A 22,842-nucleotide genomic window follows, 5' to 3' on the forward strand; every position below is an offset into this window, starting at 1 on the left:
GACTAGGATTAGGCTCCTGGAACTTTCATGTGCTCTAAATAGACTTGGGCGGCTCTTCCCATCTGTACCTCAATTTCTCCACCTACTGGATGAAAGGAATAGGCAGAAAAATCTTCCCACTTGAAAGCAGCTATATACTGCCAGCTACACAGCTCCAGAGTTGAGCTTTCTCCTGTCCTGTGCTCTGGCCAGTACAAGGACAATCCTGATGGACATATTTATTCAAGTGACCCTGAAGCTCCTTGAACCATTCCTTGTGATGGTTAAGGTGTCGGCTTGAATGTATTAAGGAACACTTCGAAGCAAGCATTACTTCTGGGTCCCGTGTCCCACCTACTAAGGAGGCTGAGGCAGGAGATTGCAAGTTTGAGGCCAGCCTCAGCAACTTAGAGAATCCCTAAGCGACTTAGCAAGATCCTGTCTCAAAAAATAAAAAGGACCAGGGATGTGGCTTGGTGGTTAAGTGTCCCTGGGTTCAATCCCATGTTAACAGAAATAAGCCAGGCACTGAAAAGCAATTACCATATGACCTCATATGAATATAAAAAAGTTGATCTCATAGAAGTTGAGCATACAGCTGGGAATGGTGGTGCAAACTGTAATCCTGGTAACTTGGAAGGCTGAGGCAGGAGAATCCCAAGTTCAAGGTCAGACTCTGCAATGCCACAGTCTAGCTGGGCACAAAATAACGGAGCTGCCACAAAGCCTTGTAGGTTCAAACAGCAACTCTTTATTCCCAAACTCTCACCGGCACTCTACACACACTTCCCGGGAACACACTCCCTCCACCGGGCTCTGTGCGCCAATTCTCCCCGAACCCCGCCAGAACTCAAAGGGAACTCCAAAGTAGCAGGCACCTGAGGCAGCAGGATCCGCCCTAATCCCAGGGCGCCCTATTCCCTCCCAGGATCCGCCCTAATCCCTGAACCGCCCTAATCCCTGAACCGCCCTAATCCCGGAGCAGGGTCACCTTTCAACCATTCCCTCTAGCAAAATGCCAGGCATCATTCCAACTAAACTATGGCTCTCAACACTGCAACTTAGTGAGAGCCTGTTTCAAAATAAAAAAAATAAAAAGGACTGGGGATGTAGCTCAGAGGCCTTGGTTTAGAATAGAATGGTGGTTGCCAGAAATTGAGGGAAGGGAGAGATGAGGGAAAAGTTGATGGGTACTAATTTGCAGATGGATAGGAGTAAAAATTTGGTATGAACAGTAAAGTGACTATAGGTGACAATATGTACTCTATATTTAAAAAAAAAAAAAAACTACTGGGGCTGGGGATGTGGCTCAAGTGGTAGCGCGCTTGCCTGGCATGCGTGCAGCCAGGGTTTGATCCTCAGCACCACATACAAACAAAGATGTTGTGTCCCCCGAGAACTAAAAAATAAATATTAAAAATTCTCTCTCTCTCTCTCCTCTCTCACTCTCTCTTTAAAAAAAAAAACTAGAAGGATTCTGAATGTTTTCATCATCAAGAAATGATACGTGTTTTAGAAAATAGGTTTAACCTGATTTAAATATTATATGGGTGTGGTGGTGCATGACTGTAATCCCAGTGATTTAGGAGGCTGAGGCAGGAGGATCACAAATTCAAAGCCAGCCTTAGCGATTTTAGCAAGGCACTAAACAACTTAATGAGACTCTGTCTCAAAATAAAAAATTTAAAGTGATTGGGGGGATGAAGCTCAATGGTATGGTAGAGTAACCCTGGGTTCAATCCCCAGTACAAAAACAAAACCGCCCCACAACATTACACAATGTATACATGTATAAAAAACATCACATGGCACCCAATCAATGTATTCAATTTTTATATATCAGTAAAATTGGGGAAAAACTGAAGTGTAGAATAAAAAAAAAAATCTACTCGTAGGCACAACCAGTTTCAGAGCTGGATGAGACGCTTAACGTTATTTTCTCCACCTCCAAGGTGTCCTTCATTCCTGCAATATTTTTAGTTCCTAAACCTCAAAATAAGTTACCTAACCTCAGTCCTTCCTGCCGCACTTTGACCTCTACTGTTTGGACTCTATAAAAAAAAATGAGAAAAGCTACACAAAAATTAAAGATTACATTTTTTTCCCCTTGTATTGCTGGGGATCTCACTCTAAAGATCAGATTTGAACATAAAGATTCCAACGGATCCTAAAGCACGCGGTGACCCACTTACAACTGGATCTTCAAGAAAGGATCAGGGACTCATCCGCAAATTAGAAACAGCCCTAGCAGAGCACGCATGCGCTTTAGACCTGGGGGCGCCGCGAAGGCAGAGGGGGCGTGGCTACCGCCCTAAGGCAAGATGGCCGCCAGGACCGCCCATCCTCGCTCCTGGGGGAGGCTCAAAGGCTCAGAACGCCATTGGTGCAGTTACCGGGGGGGGGGGGGGGGCGGGAATGACAGCGTCCCAGTTTCCGGTTCCGGCAGTACCGGGATCCTAGTCGAGATGGAGGAAGATGCGACCAGAGGCTGGCAGCCGCTGGGAACGGAGGGTCAAGCGGGGCCTGCGGCCTAGAGGTCTGGGGTTGGAGTTCGCCTCAGACGCGGTGGAGCCGCCGGGGTCTGAGAAGGTAAGAAACCGTGGGAGTAGCGGTGCCTGAGGGCTGAGGTCTCTAAGGACCCGGACCTGCCGGGGGGCAGGATGCCCGGCTGCCGGGCTCTAGAGCTCGCCCTGCAGTTTGGGGAACGAAGGGCAAGTTCGGCGAGGCATCCCTTCCTGGCTGAGGAGTATGAGATTCACGGACAGCAAAAGAAGCGTTGTGAGGAGCAGGTCCTAGGACCCAGAGGTGACTGTGCGGGGGACCGGGACCAAATCTGCGTAAAGAGGGGTGCCATGTGGAGTGTGTGGAGAGGACTGTCATGTGGCATCTATGATGAGGGATCACGTGGGTACTTATGGAAGACCAAGGAAGGCTGCCATGTCAGAAGAAGGAGATTACCTTGAAGGAGGGGTCGGGGCATCGCCTGGGAAATGTATGTTCAGTAGGACAGGTGGGCAAATGTAGTCACGTTTCATGGCAGACAGCTCCGGGATGCAGAGATCTGATGCAGATGCTGTAGGAAGGACAGAAGGAACAGAGGATGCTTGTCTCCACTTTTGTTTACATCTGAGAAGTGGGAACCCATGAGTGTCTTGTCAGTAGTTGTATAAGGTGATTTGATTGGTGTTTGACTGAAAAGACTGGAATGGAGGGCTGGGGATGTGGCTCAAGCGGTAGCGCGCTCGCCTGGCATGCGTGCGGCCCGGGTTCGATCCTCAGCACCACATACCAACAAAGATGTTGTGTCCACCGAGAACTGAAAATAAATATTAAAAATTCTCTCTCTCTCTCTCTCGCTCTCTCTCTCTCTCTCTCTCTCTCTCTCTCTCTCTCTCTCCTCTCTCACTCTCTCTTAAAAAAAAAAAAAAAGACTGGAATGGACCAAATGATCCATTGTGTCCAGTTTCCAGTGACAAGTTGTTAGGATGGAGTCAGAGGGCTTTGGGATCATAATGTCATAATGATCCAGGATTCCTAGATAGGTGTTATAATTCTTATATTGACAGTCCCTAATATTTAAAGCAGTGCTTCCCAAACTTTGACGTGCATCTAGTGATCTTTTAAAAGTTGTTAGCTCATATTCAGCAGATCTAGGGTACAGCCTGAAATTCTGTTTTTCTTTTTCTTTTTCTTCGTTGTACTGGGACTTGAACGCAGGGGCACTGTGCCACTGAACTATATCCCCAGCCCTTTTTATTTTGAAATAGGGTCTTGCCAAATTGCTAGGCTGTCCTCAAACTTGTGATCCTCCTGCCCCAGCCTCCTGAGTAGCTGGGATTACATATGTGCACCACCTCACTCAGCTTTGAAATTCTGTATTTCTTTGTGTGTTCATGTGTGTGAGAGTGTACTACTGGGGGTTTAACCCAGAGGCACTTTACCACTGAGCTACATCCCTAGCTTGTTTGTTTATTTATTTTTTGTACTGGGGATTGAACCCAGGGGCACTCTACCACTAAGCTACTTTCCCACCTATTTTTTATTTTGAGACAGGATCTTGATAAGTTGCTTAGGGCCTTGCTAAATTGCTGAGGCTGGCCTTGAACTTGTGATCCTCCTGTCTCAGCCTCTTAAATTGCTGGGATTACAAGTGTGCACCACTACACCTGATTGAGACAGGATCTTGATAAGTTGCTTAGGGCCTTGCTAAATTGCTGAGGCTGGCCTTGAACTTGTGATCCTCCTATCTCAGCTTCTTAAATTGCTGGGATTACAAGTGTACACCACTACATCTGGTTCTAATGTCTTTCTTTTTTTTTTTTCTGGTCATTGAACCCAGGTACCAAGCACTGAGCCACATCCCTAGCCCTTTTTTATATATTATTTAGAGACAGGTTTTTCTTTTTTTTGTAATATTTATTTTGCTTTAGTTGTAGTTGGACACCATACTTTATTTTTATGTGGTGCTGAGGATTGAACTCAGCGCCTTAGGGACAGGTTCTTGATAAGTTGTTTAGGACCTTGCTAAGTTGCTGAGGCTGGCTTTGAACTTGTGGTACTCCTGCCTCAGCCTCCTGAGCTGATGGGATTATATTAGGTGTGCAGCCCAGATTCTACATTTCTAATCAGTGCCCAGATGATGCTTGTGATGCCAGTTAGTGGACCAGTCTGAGTGGCAAGAGCATCCCTATGCAGTAGAGCTTTCTGCGATAACAGAAATGCTTTGCTGTTAACAAAATGCTTTCACAATTTTTAGCTCCTATGAGTTGCACCACAATCCTTGTATAGCTGCTGCAGCTTTGATTAGCCCCATTTCACAGATGAAGAAGCTGAATTCCAGTGAAGTGACTTGGTTCCAGTTTTACACCAGTAAATAATGGGGGACTCAAATATGGATCTACTGATGACTAGTGTTCTTTCCATTGTATATCCTTGCCTTCTAGAAAATATTGTCTTCTCCTGAGCCAGAGTTTTATCTTAGAACTTAGTGAATAGGCTTGCATGATTTGTGTTTGTATGTGTGTGTGCAAGGAGAGTACAAGTGAAGCAGAGGTACACACCTGGGCCAGTTTCTCCCTTCCTACTGGTAGAATCAGTAGTGGGAGCTCCACCTCTCATATTTCATTTGATCACTTAAAGACACAGTGTTCACTAATCCTGGGTCATCTGTTGGGTCCTCACAAGAAGCATGCAAGCCTGAGCAGGTTTTTTGTTTGTTTGTTTGCTTTTATGGTGCTGAGAATTGAACCCAGGTCTTGTGTATATTAGGCAAGAACTCTACCACTGAGCTACATCCCCAGCCCAAACCTGAGCAGTTTTAAAAGTGGAAGAAAATCTGGAATTGGAGCCAGACACACAAATAAGGGTCTGAGAAAGAACCATAAAGAAGTTGAGCTGACTCACTTGGGTGAAGGGAATATTGAAGGAAGTTTGCATAAACGTATCTGCAAAGAGGATTTTCCAGAGGGTAAAACAAGAGGAGCTGGTTTTGATATTTCAGCAGGAAACTTGAAGGTTATATAACAACAGGTTGAGAATCTCACCTTTTAGGAGTAACCTCCTTTTGAAAAGGCAGAGGGGGTGGGTACAGTGCCCTCACCCTTCTGGTGGCTCCTTGTTTGTTTTTTTTTTGGTACCAGGGATTAAACCCAGGGATGCTCAACACTGAACCACATCCCTAGGCCCTTTTCATTTTTTATTTTGAGACAGGGTTTTGCTAATTTGCTTAGGGCCTTGATAAATTGCTAAGACTGACTTTGAACTTGTTATCCTCCTGCCTCAGTGTCCGAAGTCGCTGGGATTACAGATATGCAACATGGCATCTGGCAGTGGCTCATCCTTTGAGGTCCAACCCTTAATGGCTTCTCCTGTTACTATGACAACAGTAGGCCTTACCTTCTTCAGAGAATCCCAGCTTCCTTCTAGGGGTTTAAAATAGACTAGGCAGGGGAGAGATGGAGGCAAGGCAAGAAATGGTACATTGTATCTTGTAGAATTTCTTTTCTTTTTTGGAACCAGCATTGAACCCAGGGCACTTAAGCACTGAGCCACACCCCAGCCCCTTTTTATTTTTCATTTTGAGACAGAGTCTTGCTAGGTTGCTGAGAGCCTCCCTAAGTTGCCGAGGCTGGCTTTGAACTGTGATCCTCCTGCCTCAGCTTCCTGAGCTGTTGGGATTGATTACAGGTGTGTGACACCGCGCTCAACCTGTCATAGAATTTCTTATCAGGAGATGCTGGTACTTGGTGATTCAGCTTGACAGGTTGAAGAGGCATTCAGGAAACCAGGTCCTGGAACAGAATCTCATGGCCGGCTGTGCCCTTCTGCCCTGCATAGCACTCGGTTTGCACGTGCCGGCAGGAGGCCCTCCTGCCTGAGTCCTACTGTGTTTGTCCTGTGCTGAAACATGCCTGCTCAGTCATTCCAGGAGCAGAGCAGTGTTAGCTTTCTCTGAAACAAAGTGAGAGAAGTTCCTGGGCATCTGTATGGCCTGGGGCTTATGCTTAACCCTCCAGTGACCTGCAGTCATGAGGGCATTAACTTCACCTCCCCGTGGTGGGAATGACTTTCTTGAAACTGAACAGAAGGATTTGTGTTGGAATCTTCAACTCCCATGGGGTAGAAGGCATGGTGGAGTGAAGAAATCTTGGCTTGTATGCTCCCTTCACCACTGGCTAGCTGCATGACCTTGGGCCTGTTACACTCCACTTGTCTAGCCCTTTATGTCCTCACTTGTCATAAATGTTTAACTGTACGCAGGTTAAGTTGTAAGGGCTGCATGAGGTGGTAGATAGTCGGTAAATCCTAGCCTTTGCCTGTGTGTCTTTACCTCTTAGTGGTGTGGGAAGCATGACCTTGGGTCCCCAGATGACAAATACTGTGGGCAGGACAGACAATGACCACCTTCTCTTGGAGGGTTCAAAGAAGATTGCACCACTGGACTTGGTGGGTGTCTCAGGCTGAGCTTGGGGAGGAGAGCCATCTTGGCCCACAGCAGTGGCACATCAGTGTTCTGAGGGTCCTCCTGCCTGCAGAACCCCACCTCTGCCTCATTTCTCACGACCTAGATTTCCCACTCTGGACAGCCCCATTGACGGGTCTTCTGTCTCCAAGCCATTGCTGTTTTCTTTGCACTGTGTGCATGTATTCCTTCATATTATATATTTATTTATTTTTTAGTTGTAGTTGGACACAACACCTTTATTTTTATGTGGTGCTGAGAATCGAACCCAGGGCCCCGCATGTGCTAGGCGAGCCACAACCTCAACTCTACCGCTGAGCCACAATCCCAGCCCCTGTATTCCTTCTTTATTCAAGCTGCTTTGTCCTCCAGGAAACCTGTCTTGTTCCACGCACCTCACCCATGCCTCGGCTTTCAGCTACTCAGATTGCACTGTGGGTAACCCATACTCTAATGAAAGTGGTAACAGTGCAGCTCAGGGATTCCTGCAAAGCCAACCTCCCCCACCCCTGGACTTCCAGAGACTCCAAGAGCAATTCCCATGGAACAAAAGCTACCTAAGCCTGAGTTGGGACTTCTGTTAGGGAAGGTGATTGAGGATGGACTCTGGTTAGACACCTAGCATGAGGTTTGCCACGAGAATTGTTTATGTAGAACATTTCAGCCCTCTAGAGTTGTCCCCATGAGGTGGCCATCTCCTTACCCATCTCCTGTCTCAAAAGCTAGGGGAGTCCCTGGCTTCTCACTTCCTAGAACTTTAACTTCCCACTTTCCCTGCCTGGGTGAAAATTTCCAGTATCCTATATAACCAGTGAGCTACACCAGAGCATCTGACATTTCCACTAAGTATATAATGTCCTCTGGTTTCACTTTTCCTAAATTTGAAGCTCCTGATTTTAGACAGTTATTATATTAGTAAGTTTACTGGTTTGTTCGAAAGTCTAAGCAATGAATAAACCTAACATATGGGTCACATGTACAATCATTTGCCCCAGTCTCTTTCTCTTTGTGTCTTATATCCATTCCCTAGAGGGATGCGGTGTCTCCTTGAACAGACTGAATTTCTTGGCGGCAGAATCTGTGTATCTGTCATTTCTCCCTTCATTCTCTAGGACTGCGGTTGTGCTCTGTGTGCTTAGATTGAAAGCACAGGGTCAGACATGTCCTCCACTTTGTAGCGCTAGGCTTCTAGGTGGTTCTTTTCCCTTTCTGGAGTGCTATCTAATAACCAAAGAGGACTCTGACCTTTGGCCTGTCCCTGGGTCTCTAATTCTTTTCCCTGGGGGGTGATGGGGGTGCCTGTGGTGTAAAAGCCCACTTGGGCTCTTCCCCTCACTTTCTTCTAATACAGACTGGAAAAGGGGGGGCTCAGAGAGGCCAGCATGGGAAACCATGAACAAAATCAGATCTGTTGGGGAGCAGGGAGGCATGGGAAAAATGGAGGAACTTTGGGCAAAGGGGAAGGAGGGCATGAACAATGCATGGGGGTAAGAAAGACGGTGGAATGAGATGGACATCATTACCCTAGGTACATGTATGACTGCTCATATGGTGTGATGCTGTATCGTGTACAACCAAAGAAATGTAAAGTTGTGCTGCAGTTGTATACAATGAATCAAAATGCATTCTGCTGTCATATATACCTAATTAAAATAAATTAATTAATTTTAAAAAATCAGACTTGTCAGCTGGTAAATGGTGGCAAGAGGCACCTTGCTGAGGATGTACGGCCAACATGGTGCCTTCTCAGTGAGCCCAGGGGCACAATAAATGGAGCACTTGGGGCTGAGGGTGTGGCTCAGAGGTAGAGTGCTCACCTAGCTTGCGTGAGGCACGGTTCGATCCTCAGCACCACATAAAAATAAAATAAAGATGTTGTGTCCACCTATAACTAAAAAATAAATATTTTTAAATGGAGCAGTCCCTTCAAGCCTTCATGAACCTCCTAAATGTCACTTAATGACATCCCATTAGCCAACTTAAAAAGGCCCTGCAACCTTCCAGGTGGTTTCTTTGACCACAGCATTCTGAACTCTGCCTGGCTGGGCCCAGACAAGGAGAGTGGTCCCTGCCTCGGGCTGTGTCACGGTGGCCCAGGCAGAGAAAGTGCAGGATGGACAGTCCCAGATGCTAGGGTTGGGGACTGAGCTAAGAGTGGAGTCAGGAGGGTCACGATGGTGAGGGATGATTTCTGTGTAGGGACCAGAATTGGGAAGGACGGTCAAGATGCTGATTTCTGAAGGCTGGTGATGGGCAGAGCCAAGCGGGGTGAAGTCTAAGCTTTGGGGAGGTGGGTGTCCCAAGAGAGGAGAAGGGGAATTTAGAAACTAGCCCAGAGGGGTAAGCACAAAGTTCTGACCTCCTTCCTCACATCGCTTCACCCTGTCCAAATCCCAGGTCTCCAGGCACAATGGAGGACAAACGAAACATCCAGATCATTGAGTGGGAACATCTGGACAAGAAGAAGTTCTATGTGTTTGGTGTGGCAATGACAATGATGATCCGGGTTAGCGTCTACCCATTTACCCTCATCCGCACCCGCCTGCAGGTTCAGAAGGGCAAGAGCCTCTACCATGGGACCTTTGATGCCTTCATTAAGATCCTGCGAGCAGATGGTGTGTCTGGCCTCTACCGGGGGTTCCTGGTCAACACCTTTACCCTCATCTCTGGCCAGTGCTATGTCACCACTTATGAGCTCACCCGGAAATTTGTAGCTGACTACAGCCAGAGCAACACAGTGAAATCATTAGTGGCTGGTGGCTCTGCCTCCCTTGTGGCCCAGAGCATCACAGTGCCCATTGATGTGGTCTCCCAGCACCTGATGATGCAGCGCAAGGGGGAGAAAATGGGCCGCTTCCAGGTGCGTGGGAACCCAGAGGGTCACGGGATAATTGCCTTTGGCCAAACGAAAGACATCATCAGGCAGATCCTGCGAGCTGATGGGCTTCGAGGCTTCTACCGAGGCTACGTGGCTTCACTGCTTACCTATATCCCAAACAGTGCTGTCTGGTGGCCCTTTTATCACTTCTATGCAGGTAAGCAGGGGCCAGGAAAATGGGGGATGGGGGCTACTGATAGGGTGAGGTACTGCTGCTCTGTGCAGGTTGCAGTGGAGATGAGAGTTAATGGGGAATGGGTCATTCATCCAACAACTGTTTGAATCCAAGAGGATTCAAAGATGAGTGAGACATGGTTCTGCCTTCAAAGAGCTTGTGAATGTAATGAGGGGGTCAGAGAAGTAAAGTAGGTGAGTATAGAACAGTTCATAGTGTGTGCTCTGGGTGTGCTGGGATCACCTTGTGTTAACAGAGTATTGCCAGAGATTTGGAAGGTGGTGGGGTTCAAAAGCTGTTGGATGTTTGGGATTTGAAGATAGTAGTGAGCTTTTTTATTTTGGGGGGGTACTGGTGATGATTGAATCAAGGGGTACTTAACTACTGAGCTACATTCCCAGCCCTTTTTTAAAAAAAATTATTTATTGGGGCTGGGGCTGTGGCTCAGTGGCAGAGCGCCTGCTTCGCACATGTGAGGCACTGGGTTCGATCCTCAGCACCACATAAAAAATAAATAAACAAAGATATTAAAAAAAATTATTTATTTTGAGACAGGGTCTTGTTAAGTTGTTGAGGCTGGTCTCAAACTTGGAATCCTCCTGCCTCAGCCTCCCGAGCTGCTGGGATTACTGGTGTGCACCACTGCACCTAGCAATAGTGAGCTTTTGAGTTGGATGTTTTCCTTCAACATTATTAAACAAAGTGTGATTGAACTTTGAACGTTTCCACTCCTACAATGTGTCTTTGTTAATAAGATATTTTACTCTTTAAATATTTTCCAGAATCTGAATTACTGAGGGCTTCAGTAGACTTTTTTTTTTTTTTTTTTAAAGAGAGTGAGAGAGAGAGAATTTTTTAATCTTTATTTTTTAGTTTTCGGCGGGCACAACATCTTTGTTTGTATGTGGTGCTGAGGATCGAACCCGGGCCGCACGCATGCCAGGCGAGCGCGCTACCACTTGAGCCACATCCCCAGCCCCCATTTTTTTTTTTTTAAAGAGAGAGTGAGAGAGGAGGGAGAGAGAGAGAGAGAGAATTTTTAATATTTATTTTTTAGCTCCCGGGGGACACAACATCTTTGTTGGTATGTGGTGCTGAGGATCGAACCCGGGCCGCATGCATACCAGGCGAGCACGCTACCGCTTGAGCCACATCCCCAGCCCTTCAGTAGACATTTTGCTTTCTGAAAGGTCAGAGCACATTGCCGAGTGCGGGACCTGAGTGTGCCTGCTTCCCCAGCCGTGGGTCACTACCACATTCTGGTCAGGGCATCTGTCCTTACAAGCTTCCTGTTGGCTGCTGCTGGTTTCTTGCCTTTTGCACTGGGCATTTTGTCCTATCCCAAAGGGTACTTTCTAATGACTTCCTGTCCTGTAATCATTTCGTTCTATGGCACTGTACTTTTCTGGTGATTCTTTTATTTTCCTGATTATACCTTCTTTTTATTGCTAACTCTGTTTCTTCTTCTGTTTCATCTGGACTCTTTGGTAAAATTCAGATTCTTAGACTCTACCCCTGACCTTTTGGAAATGAATTCTGAAAATCTCTATAAAAAAAAATTTTTTTTTTTTTGTACCAGGAATTGAACCCACAGGCACTTAACCACTGAGCCACCTCCCTAACCCTGTTTTTTATTTTGAGACAGAGTCCTTTAAGTTGCTTAGGACCTCACTATGTTGCTGAGGCTGGCTTTGAACTTGCCATCCTCCTGCCTCAGCCTCCCAAGCTGCTGGGATTACAGGTGTGTACCACCATGCCTGGCAAAATTTATTTTTTGTATTTTGTGTGTTATTGGAGGTTGAACCTAGGATTCTATATTCCCAGCCCTTCATATTTTTTATTTGGGGACAGGGTCTTGCTAAGTTGCCCAGGCTGGCCTTGAACTTGAGATCCTCCTGCTTCAACCTGCTGAGTCTCTGGCATTACAGGTGTGTGCCACCATGGCAGATCCTGGCAATCTTTTTTTTTGTTTGTGTGGGCAGATACCAGGGATTGAACTCAGGGGCACTTGACCACTGAGCCACATCCCCAGCCCTATTTTTTGTTTGTATTTTATTTAGAGACAGGGTCTCACTGAGTTGCTTAGCACCTCACTTCTGCTGAGGCTGGCTTTGAACTCCTGATCATCCTGCCTCAGCCTTCCAAGCTGCTGGTTTTGTAGGCGCATGCCACTGCACTCTGCTAGATTCTGGCAATCTTAATATTAAAAAAGTTTCCCAGGGGCTGGGAAGAGCACTCGTCTCGCACATGTGAGGTCCTGGGTTCGATCCTCAGCACCATGTAAAAATAAATGAATAAAATAAAGGTATTGTGTCTAACTACAACTTAAAAAAAAAAAAAAGGAAAAGCTTCCCAGGCTTGGTGCAGTAGTGCATACCTATAATCCCAGCAACTCAGAATGCTGAGGCAGGAGGAGCACAAGTTTCAGGCGCCTCAGCTACTTAACAAGACCCTATCTCAAAATAACAAAAGAGCTGGGGTACAGCTGAGTGGAAGAGCACTTGCTTAGCCTGTGTGAGGTCTTGAGTTTGATCACTACAAAACAGGAAGGAAGGAAGGGAGAGAGGGAGTGAGGGAGGAAGGGAAAAAGGTCCCAGAAAGTGTGAACATTTGTTTGCGGAGCATTTGTTTGGCTTTCTGTCCTCATTTGGTTTTATTTACAATTAGAGGTGCATTTCCCCAATATGTCTAGTATCTTTCGTTCCCAAATTAACCTTTTCCAAAGTCTGGTCAGACATTCTGACTCTTGGACCTCTTGACATGAAGGCATCTACTGACATTTGAAATTTTTTTCATGTAAGTATGCTGGCTTTCCCTTCTGACTGACTTCATCTGTCAGAGGCCTTGTTTTTCTCCACGTCTTTTAGGCTGACTCTGGGAATTGTGCTTGACCACTCCCTCCTTCTTGTCCATTTTTAGTCCTGGTGATTCGAGAAAGTCTCTCCCATTTTCTCTCTATTCTTGCTGAAATTGCTTGAATCTTTCTTAAGGTAGTATACATTTGTGTTGATTTCATTGTTTGCCTTATCTTTTCTGCTATGTGGAAATGTTCTTGGAAGGGGAAGAAAATAACACTGGCTGAATGCCCCGTGTGCCGAGCTCTGTGCGGGGCGACCTTGCATCTTCATCATTATTTCCTTCTTGCAAGAGTCTTATGATGGAGGCATCTTCCCTGCTGCCCCAATCTAGACTGGCTTCCTTTTTGGATGTTCATATGAAGCCACATTTCTTTCAGAACACTCAGCTGAGTCTGTAATGATACATAGTAATAATCATTCATGTGATTATTAAGTTAATGCCTCTTTCCCCGCTGGACTGCAGTGTGTTAGAACAGGGGCCATCTCTGTTTTTGCTCACTATCCTACCCTCCAACACTGGCTTGGTGGCTGAGTGTTCAATAAATATCTGTTGAGTGAGATTGGTTCTTGTCATTTCCTTTTGCTTCAAGTGTTGAGGCTGCCTTGTGGGCATTTAGAATAAAATCCAGTTTTCTTCTCATGGGCTCCACACGCGGCACCCTGTGGCCTCTGCTTCTCTGCTTCTCTACTCTGCTCCAGCCTCACTGATGTTCCTGAGTTTCCTGGTTCACATGAAGCTCTGTCCTGTTTCAGGGCCTTTGCAGATGATGTTCTCTCCGCGTAGGAAGCTCTTTCCTCTGGTGTGTGGCTGGCTCCTTCTCACGTTTCAGGCCCACCTTTGCAAAGACTTCTCTAGCCACTCTATTGGAAAGAAGGCTCTTTATGTTTTCTGTTTTGGCACCTTGTTTCCTTCTTAGCACTTGTCAGGATTTGCAATTATTTTACCCCAAATTTTAGCTCTTGATTGGAATATAATTTCCATGTTTCTCTGTTTTATGTCTACTGCTTATCACGGTGTCTTTGACCTGGGTTTATCTTCTTTTTTTGTGTGTCATTGACCTGAGTTAATCTTTTTTTTTGTGGGTGAGGTACTAGGGATTGAACCCAGGGGTGCTTAACCACTGAGCCATATCCCCAGCCTATTTTAATTTTTAATCTTTGAAACAGGGTCTCTCTAAGTTACTCAGGGCCTCCCTAAATTGCTGAGGCTGGTTTTGAATTTACCATCCTCCCGTCTCAGCCTCCTGAGCCATTGGGATTACAGGTGTGTGCCATTACACCAGCGAATCCTCCCTTTTTTTTTTTATTGATACAAGTCTGTTAAATTACTTAGGGGTCACTTAATTATTGAGGCTGACCTTGAACTTGGGATCCTCCTGCCTTAGCCTACACCAAATCACTGGTATTATAGTTTTGTGCCACCATGGCTGGATGGGATTATCTTCTGCCTTGTAAATAATAGGTGTTCAACAAACATTTATTGAATGAATAATGCATGAATGAATGATACTACTACGAATTATTATTGTTTTGCTTTTGTGGTGCTGGGGCCTCTTGGATACTAGGTGAGCACTCCACCAACTGAGCTATATCCTCAGCCTTTGAATGAATAATGGAGAGGAGGGAAAGACATAAACTCTTTCCCTCCACCCTTTGCCTTTGTTTTATTCATCTCCTCCTTATCCCCAGGAAAGTGGCATGCTATGTAGGTATAGTCAGAATTGGAATCTGGATCCCAATGCTACATTTTGTGATTGCAAAATGCTTTCTTTGCAGGAGAAACAGGGCACCCAGTAAGGCACAACTGCCAATTCACTGTTTGTGTTTTTGTTGTTTTCCCCACTGTTTCTGTTTGCACGCCAACTCTGGGGAAGAAAGTGATTAGAAACTGGGGAAGAGGTGATTCTGTAGGGCTGAAGGAGCTCTGCCATGCCAGCTGGGACTTGGAAGCCCTCACTTCTCCCCTGCCAACCCCCTCCTCCCTACTTCTCCTCCTCCTGTCTTTAGTTGCTTGGTTACAAACTACCAAAACTAGGAACACGAAAAAAAAATTCTTAGCGGTATGGTGTCTGACCATAGAAGAGAAAATTGAGAGGGAATCAAAGTTCTTTTTTTTTTAGAGAGAGGGGGGAGAATTTTAATATTTATTGTTTAGTTTTCGGCGGACACAACATCTTTATTTGTATGTGGTGCTGAGGATTGAACCCGGGCGGCATGCATGCCAGGCGAGCTCGCCACCGCTTGAGCCACATCCCCAGCCCAAGGGAATCAAAGTTCTTGCAATGGCTTCAGGCTCTAAATGGCTTACCTCTTGGGTCTCATTACTTTCTTTCTCTCATTCTGCTCCAGGCTACTGAATTCACTGCCCCTTGAACAATTCAGGTGTGCTCTTGAGCTGAAGGGACTTTGCATGGGATATTATCTTGAGCCTGGAGAGCTCTTTCCACAGATCCATGTGGCTTGTACCCTCTTTTTCAGCTTTCTGCTCATCTTCACTTCTTGGAAAGGACTTCTATTACTACTTGTTAAAAATGGACACTTCTTCACCCTCACCCTTGGCCTTCCCATCTCCCTTTCCTGCTTTATTTTCATCTACAGTACATACCTTCTGATATGACTGAATTTTACTTTTTATTTGTTTATTGTCTGTCTTCCCCCACTAGAATGTGAATTTCTTTCTTTTTTTTTTTTTTAATATTTATTTTTCAGTTCTCGGCAGACACAACATCTTTGTATGTGGTGCTGAGGATCGAACCCGGGCCGCACGCATGCCAGGCGAGCGCGCTACCGCCTGAGCCACATCCCCAGCCCCTAGAATGTGAATTTCTTAAGGGCAGGAAATTGTGGCTCTTTTATTCATTGTTAAGACCTGAAGAACCAGGTGATAAGCTCATGGTAATCACTCAATAAATCTTTGTTGGATAAATTAATGAACTCCTTTTCACATCCAGAAAAGTTAAAGCAGAAAAGTTCAATCACAGTGGACTTTCCAGTGGTATTGGCAGTGATAGAATCCGGGTACTATTTCGTCATTGACATTTAGAAAAATTAATTTTCCTTTCTCTCTGTTTTTGTGATATTGGGAATTGCTCCTAGGGGTACTTTATCACTGAGCTACATTCACAGTCATTTTTAAAATTTAAAATTTTGAGACAGGGTCTTGCTAAGTTGCTCAGAGTTGCTGACATTGACCTCAAACTTGTGATCCTCCTGCCTCAGCTTCCCAATGCATTTTTCTTCTTGAAATAGGCTGGTGAAAAGTTCTCACTGTGGGATAAGAATTTCTATTTTAAATTTTTTATACCAATATTTATTTATACCTTTATTTAATTTATTTTTATGTGGTGCTGAGGATCAAACCCAGTGCCTCACACTTGTTGGGCAAGCACTCAACCACTGAGCTACAACCCCAGTCCTAAAATTACTTGTTTTTATTTATAAAAACATTCATATAGTGGCTGGGGATGTAGCTCAGTGGCAGAGCACTTAATCTAGCATGTATGAGACCTTGAGTTAAATCCCCAGTACTGCCCTCCCCCCCAAAAAAAAAAATCACACTGGCCAAAATTCAAAAGATGGGTAAAGGAATGCAGTATGCAATGAAAAGACTCTTTACCCACTGGAGTCATCCAGTTCCCTTTCATAGAGACAATCAGTCACAGCTTATCCTACCAAAATTATTTAATGCATATGTAAGCAAATACATAGCATCTGCTTGTCTAGCCTATGACTTGGGAGGAACAGAGCAAGAACACAGTTTTTATATCAGGAAGAATATTCTGTCCATCAGATGAAAGGAGTCATCGATAAAGAGGTTTTGATATTCTCTTTTCCAGGGGAGTCTTATCCTATTTAAATGGGTGATATCACCAAGATGACTCTAGAAGGGGCCCGAGATGTATAATGTGATTTTTTTTTTCTTGTTGTTGAATATCGCCATCTATTCCAGCTTGCAACTTAATGCTGGTTCACAAAATCTGACTATTCCAATAACTTAAAAAACAACGAAGAAAGCACGCAAACACACAGAAGTACCTTTTCAATAGTCCAGGGACAGCTCTGAGACCTTAGGGGTCTGTGAAAAGAGAAAGAGCCACTGGAATTCTTTATTCTTATATATGGGACACACAAGGGGAGGGTCCATGGAGCATTCTATCCCCAAAAGGGCAATGGGGTAGGATTACAAAGGAATAGGTGAGTGTAACTCAACCCCCTGCAGAGATGCTTACTCCTGGAGCCACTCCTTGTTATCCTAGTTGGGGTAATGCCCAAGTTACTGCCACCTGGCACTACTGTGCCAGACTGAATGCAATAATTATTCAGAACCCATGCATCAGGACTTAAGGCATCTGCATCCAGGCAACTCCTGACAATTGGATGAAGGCATAAACAGGGAAGAGAAAAGATGGGAATCGTAGGTCTCAGGTGGCAAAGGATGGAGGGCTTGTCATGGTTGCGAAAGTGAGTAAAAGCAAGCAGTAACGGTGAGGGCAGTTTGGTGGTATCTCATGTCTCAGGCATTGTCTTTCCCTGGATTTCAGAGCAGCTCTCGCACCTGTGTCCTAAGGAGTGCCCACACATTGTCTTTCAAGCCATCTCGGGGCCCCTGGCTGCAGCCACTGCCTCTATCCTCACCAATCCCATGGATGTCATCCGAACTCGTGTGCAGGTAATACTGGTCTCCTCCCCAACCCTCCTCCCAGAGAAGCCATGAGAAACATAATCTTCAGGCCCTCCAGCATTCCCTTGACTTCTATGTGACATGGTCTTTGGGTCTAGTCAGTCTGTTCCTGGTCATCCAAGTCCCTTCCTTGTGCTTCTTATCTGCAGAAACCAGTGAGCACTTGGAAGTACCTAGATTGTTTCTCTTACCCTGTCTGCTACCTTGTGTGACTCTACCTGGTTTCTTCTAGCTATTAGCATACCTATAAGTCATTCTATCTTCACCTTGCAGTTTGTGATTATTAGAAGTATTGATTTCAACTCTGGGCACAGTGGTACATAACCCATAATTCTAGCAACTCGTGAGGCTGAGGCAATAGGATCTCAAGTTCAAAGCCTGTCTCAGCAACTTAGTGAGGCCCTAAGCAACTCAGTGAGACCCTGTCTCTAAATAAAATATAAGAAGGGCTGGGGATGTGGCTCAGTGGTTAAGCGCCTCTAGATTTGGCCCCTGGTACACACACACACACAAAAAAAAAAGGTATTGATTTCAGTTAGTTTTGTAAGTCTGTCTGATTTTTTTCCACTAGGCTATGGGTTCTCAACAGAGAGTGAGAATGACTGTTCTTTTTTCTTTTTTTTTGGTACCAGGGATTAAACTGAAGGGCACTCGACAATTGAGCCATATTCCCAGCCCTAATTTGTATTTTATTTAGAGACAGGGTCTCTTTAATTTGTTAGCACCTCACTTTTGCTGAGGCTGGCTTTGAATTGCGATCCTTCTGCCTCAGCCTCCTGTCACCACACCTGGCTATTTTTTATTTTTGTGACAGGGTCTCGCTAAGTTGCTGAGTCTGGCTTTGAATTTGTGATCCTCCTGCCTCAGCCTCTCAAGTTGCTAGGATTATAGATGTGTGTCACCACTCAGGGGGAGAGTGATTTCACAGATTGTTTTGTTTCAACTGAGTAAAAATGCTGACAAAGCCCTTACAGTCTCTGTCTTCAGTCAGCTCAAAGACTCTTTCCTTCACCTAGGAATAGAGTCTGAATGATGGTGTATAATATTGCAAAGGGTAGATTTTACTCTAGCTTTAGGTGGAGAGAAGGGAGATTTGTTTTTCTACCCCCCCCCCCCCCCCCCCCGCTTTAAGTATTGGAGAATTGAACCCAGGGACCTGGTCATGCTAGACAAGTACTCTACCACTGAGCTGTGTATCCAGCTCTTTTCTTCACCTGTTTAGTTGTCTAAGCTGGTCTCAAACTTATAATCCTTCTGCCTCAGACTCCCTGATAGCTGAGATTATAGGTTTGCACCAACATGCTGGCTGCAAAGGAGATTTTGTCTGATTTTTGGGAAAGATAGAGAATCAAGAACGATGAATAAGAGATGGGATCATTGGGTTATGGTGAGGAGAAAAGGGAAGGAAAAGAACATTAACAGGTTGGGGAGCCATATGTGGTGGCCTGTGTCTGTACTACCAGCTGTTCAGGAGACTGAAGTAGAGGATCATGAGTCCAGAAGTTCAAGACCAGTCTGTGCAACATGGTAGAACCCCCTCTCAAAAAACCAAACCAAACAAAAATAAAGCAACAACATCAAAAAAATATTTTGGAGATAAAGTCAGTTTCTCTGCTATCAGAATGTCTAGAAGGAGACAGGTAGCAAATGCAGGTATTTTTTCTCCCTAGAAAAGAATGTCTCCTGCTGCATTTGAAAATGAATACACTGGCGTCTGATTGGCTAGTCCCCATTCTGTCCTGAGCCTGACCTGAGTGTTCTAGGAGATCCAAGGGAAAGGACAGGTCTCTACCCTGAGGAGCCCCCAGAGGCGTAGCTAGAAAAGCCCCTGGATGGCTGTGGAGAACTGGAAGGTTGGGGAGCAGAGGTGGTCAGATGAGGTGGTACTAGTGAAGAAGAAGGGCCTGTGGAGGAGGTGCTGATGGAGGCAGGGGCACTGGGGAGGGCTGGGATCAGCTTGTGTAGGTCATGCTGTAGGGAGGGGGACAAGGAATGTGTCTGTCAGCTGAACTCAGCCGAGGAGCTGAGTGGTCAGTCTCTAAAGGGTGTGGTTTAGGAGTGGGGGAAGAGTGGGACCTCTGAGAAAGAAGAGATTAATGCCCTGGCCAAGCTTCCAGTGTGACAGGGAAGACAGGCCATGGTGTGTGTGAGCGATGACAAGAATGAAGGGGAGGGTTCTTGCCCTGGGCTTCAGACAGATTGAGATGACTGGAATCACACTCCCAGACTGGCAGAACTGCAGAGGAGCTTGGAGGGGATTTAATCCAGCATCCCCAAGACCAGAGAGAATAACCTGGCCAAGACTTACAGCTAGGTGGCTTAGCAAGCGATGTGAAGAGTTAACATGACTGAACATTGACTCTCTGCCAGGTTCTGTTCTCAGCATTTACAAGTATTAGTTTCTTTTTGTTCAGGACAACCTCATGGCATAGAAACTATTATCATTGTTTTATATTTGAGGAAACTGAAATGTAAAGAGTTAAATTGCCCAGGGATATGCTGGGGATCGGACTTTGAACTCAGGCAGTCTGGCACCAGAGCACATACAAAGTCTCTGTGCTTTCTGGTCCTCAGAAGCAGAATTCAGCCCTTCTGCCTCCCAAGTAGTTTTCCCACATGAGCCTGAGGCAGAGGGAGACTGCGCAGAGGGCACTGACCGCAGACTGATCCCCAACTGTGTTGACTTCCAGGTTGAAGGCAAGAGCTCCATCATCCTAACCTTCAGACAGCTGATGGCAGAAGAGGGACCTTGGGGCCTCATGAAGGGCCTCTCAGCCAGAATCATCTCAGCTACTCCTTCCACCATCGTCATTGTGGTGGGCTATGAGAGCCTCAAGAAACTCAGCCTGCGACCGGAGCTGGTGGACTCAAGACACTGGTAGCCAGTGGTGGGCAGAGAAGCTGGCTGTTCCCACTACTCTGGGCTGGGGGCAGAGCAGGGAAGATAGTGTCCTCTCTAATGCCCCCACTACATCCCCAGCCCTGCCCTGGGCCAGGTGGCCTGTCTAGGAAAGGGACAGAGACTTTGGACTGCTCTTGCTGAAGAGGTTCCATGCCTGGCTTCCCTGCCCCAACTATTTTTAATTCTCCTACTGAACTGGGCTCCCTTCCTCAGCTCCTGGCCTGGAGACCCACCTCCCCTGACCTGCTAGCCCCCTCAGGCTTCCCTTTCCATCTTCCCTGAGGTCCTGAGAAGAGCTGTGCATAGAGCTTATTGACTACTACTGATTTCTCCTCGTGGGCTTTCAGCCAGACTCTAAGCAGTTGCCCCCCACCCTCTACCACGTCACCTCTGAGGCTAGCTCATTTTTAATTTGGGTCTGAGCTGCCCACCAGACTACTCTGCATTTCTTACACTTTGGGGTAAGTTGCCAGGCACTTTTGCACAGTCAGAGCAGCAAAATCCCTGTCTCTACAGAGCACTCGTCTTTTCTTTGGAGGAGTTATTGAGATGGGGAGAAAAGCTGATACTTTATTTTATGTGTATATTTTTAAACGTCTGTGAACCAGGCTCTTGTCGTAGTCCTGCTAAAGCACCAATCCTGCTGTCAGAGCCTACCCCTGCCTTAGACAGGTGGGAAAATGTCACATAGCCTTTTCCTCAATCCCAGTCCTATCCCATCAACCCCAGCAGCCCCTGTACAATATGAGCTGTTGGCTTCCCCTGGCCCAGATGACGACAGTGGGGTGGGGGGCACAGTTCTAAATAGGTTGGGCTGTCTCGGGTACACTGGGCTTGGAGCACCACCTTGAAAAGTCAGGTTGAGAGAGTAGTTGGTTTGGAAAGCAGCAAGAGGGTATTTGTTCCCCATCAGGCCAGCTGAGCCCAGCCTAGCAGAGAACAGTGGAGGTTCACTGTTCAACCCCATTGAGAGGCAGCCATGAGGTACACATACACCCCAGTCACTCATACTCACGGCAACAGTGTTGTCTCACAGTGGAAATCTGAGATGTGGAATGTTTTTTTCCCCTTCTCTCTGGGTGTAAAGAGTCATCCCAGTCATGGTACCCTGTGCTTGAAGAGAATAAAGAGCAGTTTAGGAAGTCACCTAATACCAGGATCACTGCATTCACCAGCCTGATACTGCCAAGATTATCTGTTGAAGCTCCGCTCAGAAGCTAGGAGACCCGCTCCTGCTCCCCTGCCTCATTCTTCCCCACCCCACCTCCTCCACCAAGCCTGGGTTGGATGGAGAGGTGCAGCAAATGGAAGGAGAAGGGGAGGCAGTCAACCCTGCCTTCCCACTTGAGACATTTGGTCTGAATGATCCTTTAAACCTATTTAAGGGTCCCACCTGCTGGGGAAGGCCCCGGTGCCATTGAAAGGTGCTAGCTACCTGAAGCCTTGATATTTCCCACATTCTTACACCCTGGCCATACCTGACTCTGAAAACCAGATTTCACTACCTTCACCGCCAACCATGTTTCATCTTGTCTCTAGTTAAGGATTTTCCCCTTTTCATTTTATTTATTATTATTATTTTTTGTCCCTACCTTCACTTTGTCTTCCAGTTTCTTTTCACAAATAGTCATCCTAAAGGTTGGGCCCACAGGTCATTCCGAATCTTCCTGCCCATCACTCACCCTGAGAACCACCCACACAGGGAAGCAAGGGCCCTCCCCTCTTTTCCCAGTGAGCGCTGGAGGATGGTGTTCTCAGTGCCACCCTTCTCCCTCAGAACCGGTCTTCCGACCTTCCCCACTGTGCTGACGTGGGTCCTCTCCTGCCTCAGGTGTGACTCCCTCCCCGCTCCTCTGCTGTAGGGTACTCAGTCTTCCACCTGTCCCCCCACACACAGTTTTCAAGGGTGTTGTGGAGAATTGATGGGACCCTGGCCCCTACTTTCCCTTAATAGTTTAGGAGCTGGGGTTGGGTTCAGGACAGTTTTTGGTGGGGATGAGACCGTGGACTTCCATTTTCCTACGACTTGGAGACCAAAGCAGCCGGCAATTGGATGTATGGATTAGCAACCAAACTAGAAGAAACTCCTGGGAGAATGGGCAAGACCGGAGCCTGACTGCAGGAGCACTGAGAGGGAAATGAAAACACGTGAACGTCTGACCCAATGAACTCTTGTGAATATCAGCAGGGAATATTCACTTTTGCACTGTACGGTGTCTTTGAAGTGTAATTAAAAGTTTTTACGAGCCCCTGAGCTTTGGCTTGTGCGTGTGTTTCCCGGCGCACTGCGTCCCTCTTGGCTTTCCCCCGCCCTCTGACTTCGTAGGTGCTCCGCCCCCGTGCGGCTCAGTGACAGACGTTCTGCCGGGCCCAATCGGAGGCGTCCCGTGCGGAAGCACCCAATCGGG

The 22,842-nt window shown here is 46.3% G+C and overlaps 1 protein-coding gene across 2 annotated transcripts; it reads left to right on the forward strand.

Moving 5' to 3' along the window:
• Positions 1–2,408: 2,408 nt before the first annotated feature.
• SLC25A44 (solute carrier family 25 member 44) lies at positions 2,409–22,688 on the forward strand. Of its 2 annotated transcripts, none has more exons than XM_081305852.1 (4): positions 2,409–2,568; positions 9,338–9,975; positions 17,393–17,520; positions 20,223–22,688. In XM_081305852.1, exons 2-4 carry the CDS (start codon positions 9,351–9,353, stop codon positions 20,412–20,414), a joined length of 945 nt encoding a protein of 314 aa, XP_081161978.1. In that variant the 5' UTR covers positions 2,409–2,568; positions 9,338–9,350; the 3' UTR covers positions 20,415–22,688. The 2 variants fall into 2 exon arrangements, 1 of the variants encoding a protein (XP_081161978.1); XR_014023509.1 differs by having other exon boundaries at positions 2,448–2,568; positions 17,398–17,520; positions 20,223–20,360.
• Positions 22,689–22,842: the final 154 nt, after the last annotated feature.

Source organism: Spermophilus citellus (assembly GCF_964194105.1).
Source record: "Spermophilus citellus genome assembly, chromosome: 9".
Lineage (NCBI taxonomy): Eukaryota > Metazoa > Chordata > Mammalia > Rodentia > Sciuridae > Spermophilus > Spermophilus citellus.

Coding starts and splice junctions, on each gene's coding strand:
- SLC25A44 (XM_081305852.1), top strand. CDS start 9,351: ATGGAGGACAAACGAAACATCCAGATCATTGAGTGGGAACATCTGGAC. Junction 9,976..17,392: donor CTTTTATCACTTCTATGCAG/GTAAGCAGGGGC, acceptor CCTGGATTTCAG/AGCAGCTCTCGCACCTGTGT. Junction 17,521..20,222: donor TCATCCGAACTCGTGTGCAG/GTAATACTGGTC, acceptor GTTGACTTCCAG/GTTGAAGGCAAGAGCTCCAT.